The 6000-nt window shown below is 50.1% G+C and overlaps 1 protein-coding gene across 1 annotated transcript in view; it reads right to left on the bottom strand.

The window, feature by feature from the left end:
• The window catches only part of LOC125455611 (V-type proton ATPase subunit B-like), a 60932-nt gene that overhangs the window by 31047 nt on the left and 23885 nt on the right, over nucleotides 1-6000 (bottom strand). Inside the window, exons 5-6 of the mRNA XM_059650658.1 lie at nucleotides 4170-4247; nucleotides 2780-2919 (exon numbers count right to left, since the gene is read on the bottom strand). Coding sequence (XP_059506641.1) covers nucleotides 2780-2919; nucleotides 4170-4247 — 218 coding nt within the window. The remainder of the gene's footprint in view (nucleotides 1-2779; nucleotides 2920-4169; nucleotides 4248-6000) is intronic.

Genomic DNA, 6000 nt, shown 5'->3' with positions numbered 1-6000 from the left:
TGAGGCGTTGAAAGCACCAGTTGGACTATAACCAGGAATGCGTTGCCGGCGGTGGCAGTGGAGTCAGATACATGTGGGACATTTAAGCGACTCTTGTATAGGCACATGGAGGATTGTATAATGTAGGGTATGCAGGGTGGATTGATCTTAGTAGGATAATAGGATGGCACAACATTGTGGGCCGAAGGGCCTGTACCGTGCTGTGCCGTTCTATGTTCTATGATATCCCAACTCCTGTGCTCAATATTCTGACCAATGAAAGCAAGCATAACAAACACCTTCCTCACTATCCTGTTGATCTGCAACTCCACTTTCAAGGAGCTACGCACCTGCACACTTTGGTCTCTTTCTTCAGCCGTGCTCCCATGGCCCTACCATTAACTGTGTAAGATACAGCACTCCCATGGCCCTACCATTAACTGTGTAAGATACAGCACTCCCATGGCCCTACCATTAACTGTGTAAAATACAGCACTTCCATGGCCCTACCATTAACTGTGTAAAATACAGCACTCCCATTTACCAAAATTAAACTTCATGCTGCAGCTGTACAAAACGCTAGTGCGGCCTCACCTGGAATATTGTGTGCAGTTCTGGTCGCCCCATTACAGGAAGGATGTGGAAGCATTGGAAAAGGTGCAGAGGAGATTTACCCGGATGTTGCCTGGTCTGGAGCGAGGGCCTTATGAAGAAAGGCTGAGGGACTTGGGTCTGTTCTCATTGGAGAGAAGGAGGCAGAGAGGGGATTTAATAGAGACATACAAGATGATCAGAGGATTAGATAGGGTGGCCAGTGAGAGCCTTTTTCCGAGGATGATGACTTCAGCTTGTACAAGGGGTCATATCTACATATTGAGGGGTGATAGATTTAAGGCAGATGTCAGAGGCAGGTTCTTTACTCAGAGAGTGGTAAGGGCGTGGAACACCCTGCCTGCCAATGTAGTTAACTCAGCCACATGAGGGACATTTAGACAGTCCTTGGATAAGCATCTGGATGATGATGGGATCGTGTAGGGGGATTGGCTTAGATTAGTTCACAGATCGGCGCAGCATCGAGGGCCGAAGGGCCTGTTCTGCGCTGTATTGTTCTATGCTCTATGTTCTAAACCCCAACTATCACTCCTCGACTCATCTGATCAAGGAAGTAGCCTTCCTCATTGCCCACTACACCACTTATTTTGGTGTCTTCCGCAAACTCATGAACCACACCTCCTATCGTCAGGTCCAAATCATTTCTACGAATAACAAACAACCGTGGACCCAGCACTGATCCTTGCAGCACACACTGGTCACAGGCTTCCAGTGTGAAAAACAACCCTCTACCACACCCTCTGTCTCCCACCTTCAAGTCTACTTTGCATCCAATTGGCCACCCCCTGGATACTTCTGGAGGAGGAGGTAAACCTCATGAAAGTGCTCCCACTTCGGTCTCTCCACACAGACTGAGAGAAATATTCCTGTCGGCCTGTTGGCCCCTGACTGGGTTTGTGTTTCCATCAACATCTCCTGGTAATCCGTTCTCCCTCGTGGGTTTATCCAGTTCCCGTTTGGATTCACATTGACCACTCGCTATGGTAATCAGGCCCACAATTTTCCAGCCCCTCTGACTGAGGCCTTTCTCCTCAATGTCCCAGGGACCTTCTGGTAACATTGATTGCTCCCAGGGGCTGACAAATGGGAACATCTTCTCCACATCTGGCCTCTCGGAAATCAAACCTTTTCACAATCTTAAGGGCTACTGTCAGGAATTATAGAATGATACAGTACAGAAGAGGCCTTTCGGCCCATTCAGTCTGTACTGCCACCTACAAAGCCTGCATTACTCCCACTTTCCTACATTAGGCCCAGAGCCTCCTGTTTTTTTCTCATTCAGAGAGAGGAAGGTGCCAGTCTGATCGACCTGTGCTGCAGACGAGACCTAACCTCCCAGCTCCAGCTCCAATCTGGGAATTCTGACATCCACACCCACCCCTCCCCCCAGGGTTCACACCGTCCTGTTGAGGAGCTGAGGGCTGCAGTGCACACGGAGTGTGTGTGTATTATCCACAGTACTGACTCTGTCTTTCAGATACTCTGCTGGTGATGTAGCATCGCTATTCCCTCCCCTACTCACTACACTCCCTCCCCTACTCCTGTCCTCCCTTACTTGCTCCCCCCCCCTCACTCCCTCACTCACTCCCTCCCCCACTCCCTCACTCACCCCCTTGCTCCCTCACTCAGTCCCTGCCCTGCTCACTCGCTCCTCTATTTGCTCCCTCCCTCCCTTCCTCATTCCCTCCCTCCCTCGCTCCCTCCCCCCTTACTCACTGCCTCCCCTCCTCACTCCCTCCCCTACTTGCTCCCTCACTCCCCTATTCCCTCCCTGCCCCCCCTCACTCCCTCAGCCTGCAGCCTTAACCTCTCTAATCCTCTCAGATCCACATCACTGGGAGAGGTTCTCTTTATGAGGGTCGGCATTTACAAATTGCCACACATTCTCGGTCTGTCCAGCCCACTCAGGATTCTGCAAATCTCTATCAGATCTCCTCTGAGCAGCTTTCTCTCCAACTTCCCAACTTCTTCGCTCCATATTCCTCACCAAAGTCTCTCAATCCTGGGCCCAATCTTGTAATGGCTTTGGCACAGTCTCTCGTGTATCCTCATCCTTCCTCTAATGTGCCACCCACAAACAGTGCACAAAACTCCAGCTGAGGTCTAACGAGGGTCTTGTACAAGCCCAGCATCACCTCACTGCTGTCAGACCCTACTCCCTTGTTAGGAGAAATGCAGTGTACATTACCTCATTGTGCGGGAGTCCAGCTGCTGAGAAAATTGGGATTTTCTGACCTCGGGCGATGCTGTTCATCACATCAATGGGTGAAATCCCGGTCTGTATCATTTCCTCGGGGTAAATCCGACACTGCGGGTTTATCGGCTGTCCTGGAAGTCACAAAACAATGAAAATAAATGCAGGGAGGAGCAAGCCATGAAGACTGCTGTGAAACAGACAGAGAAATTACTGGAGAAACTCAACAGGTCTGGCAGCATCTGTGGAGAGCAAGTGGAGTTAATGTTTCAAGCCCAGTGTGACTGTCATTGGAATGGTTTAAAGACTGGATTCCATGTTGTTCTCCCCTCTTCTAGGGTACGAATGTGGAATAGATGTAAGAGGACAGATATGATCTTTTTTGAATGGAGCCTGAGCGATCCTAAGGCCTGTTCCTGTTCCCATTTTCTGGAACACCAACGGTGTGGAAGCAGGTCATTTGGTCCATTAAATCCAGACTGACCCTCTGAAGAACATCCCCTGCCAACTCTATCCTCTGAGCCCTGCATTTCACATGGCTAACCCACCTAACCTGCACATCCCTGAACACTACAGGCTATTTAGCATGGCCATTCCACCGAGCCTGCACATCTTTGGGCTGTGGGAGGAAACCGGAGCACCCGGAGGAAACCCACGCAGACACGGGGAGAATGTACAAACTCCACACAGACAGTTACCCGAGGCTGGAATCGAACCTGGGTCCCTGGTGCTGTGAGGCTGCAGTGCTAACCACTGAGTCACTGTGCCACCCCATTTGTCACTCTCCTTGGTTGCCTTTCCTTTGCTTAAATGCAGAATGTGCTTGGGTTTCTCACTATTGTCCACCCTCTCTGCTACTTGTTTCTGAGTCCTCTCCAGCACCCACCAGAAGACTGACACCCAGACATGTATATGGTCACAGAAATTTGAGGGTGCATACATGAGGATCAATGGTCGGCACAACATTGTGGGCTGAAGGGCCTGTTCTGTGCTGTACTGTTCTATGTTCTATGTTCTATGTTCTACACTCTGCCAACTTTGGTCAGTGCCCACCATTCACAGTAGAACACCTGGCTTCAATTCCCACACTGGCTGAGCTCATTACCATGGACATGTCAACTTCCCGATCTCTCCCCTCACCACATCCTCAGGTTAAACCACCTCAATGCGCCTCTGGTCTGGACCTGAAACACTAACTCTGGCTTCTCTCCACAGAGGCAGCCCGACCCAGTGGATTTCTGTGGCAATTCCTGTTTTGTTTCCGATTCCCTCTCTCAGTCTCTCTCTCTCTAATGAGAGAGCACCCCCCACCCCCGCTCCTCCGCTGTGACTAGGTGTCCTTTCGAAGATCGCAGTGATAGAGAGTATAGAAAGAGAGACTCACCATTTATATCAAGGAAATCCTCTGCCACTACAGCAGGCCCCTTATCGATTGGCTTTCCCGATCCATTAAACACTCGACCTGGGAATATCAGCAAGGACAAGTCTCTCAAAGAGATGAAGAGCTGTGACGTTTCATCATGTGGGTACCAGGAGTCGGTACAGTGCAGGAACAGGCCCTTCGGCCCACCATGTCTGTACTGACCGTGATGCCATTCTAAATGAATCCCGCCTGCCTGCACGTGGTCTGTACTCCTCTATTACCTCCCTGTTCATGTGTCAGTCTGAATGCCTCGTTCTCACATCTGCCTCTACCATCTCCTCTGGCAGCGTGTTCCAGGCACCTACCAGCTTCTGTGTAAAAAAACTTGTCTCGCACATCTCCTTTAGACTCCCCCCCAACCCCACCGCCCCCACCTTGCCTCATCTTAACCCAATGCCCCCGGTATTTGACATTTCCACCCTGGGGACGCAAAAAAAGTCTCAGACTATCCACCCTAAACATGCTTCTCATAATTTTATAGACTTCTACCAGGTTGGCCGTCAGCCTCTGATGCTCTAGCAAAAACAATCCAAGTTTTCCCAAACTCTCCTTAAGGCTAACGCACTCCAATAGAGACAACATCCTGATAAACCTCATTGCGCCCTCTGCAAAGCCCAAGAATTTGGTAAAGTCCATGAGGATAATATCCACTGCCCCAGCCCTCAAAAGGTTGACCCATGCACAGCGTTGATTTTGATGTACATTTTGCCTGTTTAGGGAGAAGGGGGGGTCCCTGGCCAGTTCTGTGGGAGGAGGGTTAATGTAGCTCTCCACTCTCCCAGCATTAAGTGCCAGCATCTGTCGCCGATGCCTCACACTCTCTCTGTCCCTGTGACTGCACGCAGCAAACGCTCATATTCTTCCACCGACACTGTCTCCTCCCTCACCCACTCCGACCCTGCCCCCCCCCCCCATCCTGCGTGCCCTCTGTGCTTCCTGCTCACTCACTTCGACCCACTAATGCCCATTAACAAACACCAAACTACGCTAACCCTATTTACATGCACTTGGTCCGTAGCTTACTATGCCCTGGCATTTTAAGAGCTCGTCCAGATGCTTCTTAAATGTTGCGAGAGTACCTGCCTCTACCACCCTCTTAAACAGCACCTTCCATATTTCTCCCAGTCTCTGGGGCAAAACACTTCTTTCATTGATCTCCTCCAAACCACTGACTCCTCACGCTAACCCTATACCCTCTGGTCGTGGGCACATCTGCGAATAAGGGGAAAAGATTCTCACCATCTACTCTACATCTGTCATAATTTTGTACCCTTCAGCCTCCCTCTGCTCCTGGGAAAACAAACCAGGTTATCCAAGTTTCTCTTTATAATTGAGACTCTTCATCCCAGGCAACATCCCGGTGAATTTTGGGAAGCTCTTCTACGCACTAAGGGTGGTGGAGCTCTCTCCCACAAATGTAGAAGATTCAGGATCAGTTATTAACTCTATATCCAAGGGAGATCTGTTTTTATTCAGTAAAGATATTGAGGAATATAGGACAAAGGCAGGTATATGGAGATGATAAAATGAACGGCAGATGCTGGAGAATCCGAGATAACACAGCGTGGAGCTGGACGAACACAGCAGGCCCAGCAGCGTCTTAGGTGCAGGAAAGCTGATGTTTCAGGTCTAGACCCTTTTCTGATGAAGGGTCTAGGCCCGAAATGTCAGCTTTCCTGCTCCTAAGACGCTGCTCGGCCTGCTGTGTTCATCCAGCTCCACGCTGTGTTATGCCAGGTACATACAGTTAGGCCACAGATCAGCTGCGATCTCACTGAGTGGTGGAACACAT

This window comes from Stegostoma tigrinum, chromosome 1, assembly GCF_030684315.1.
Source record: "Stegostoma tigrinum isolate sSteTig4 chromosome 1, sSteTig4.hap1, whole genome shotgun sequence".
NCBI lineage: Eukaryota > Metazoa > Chordata > Chondrichthyes > Orectolobiformes > Stegostomatidae > Stegostoma > Stegostoma tigrinum.
This window is presented reverse-complemented; position numbering and strand designations above follow the sequence as displayed.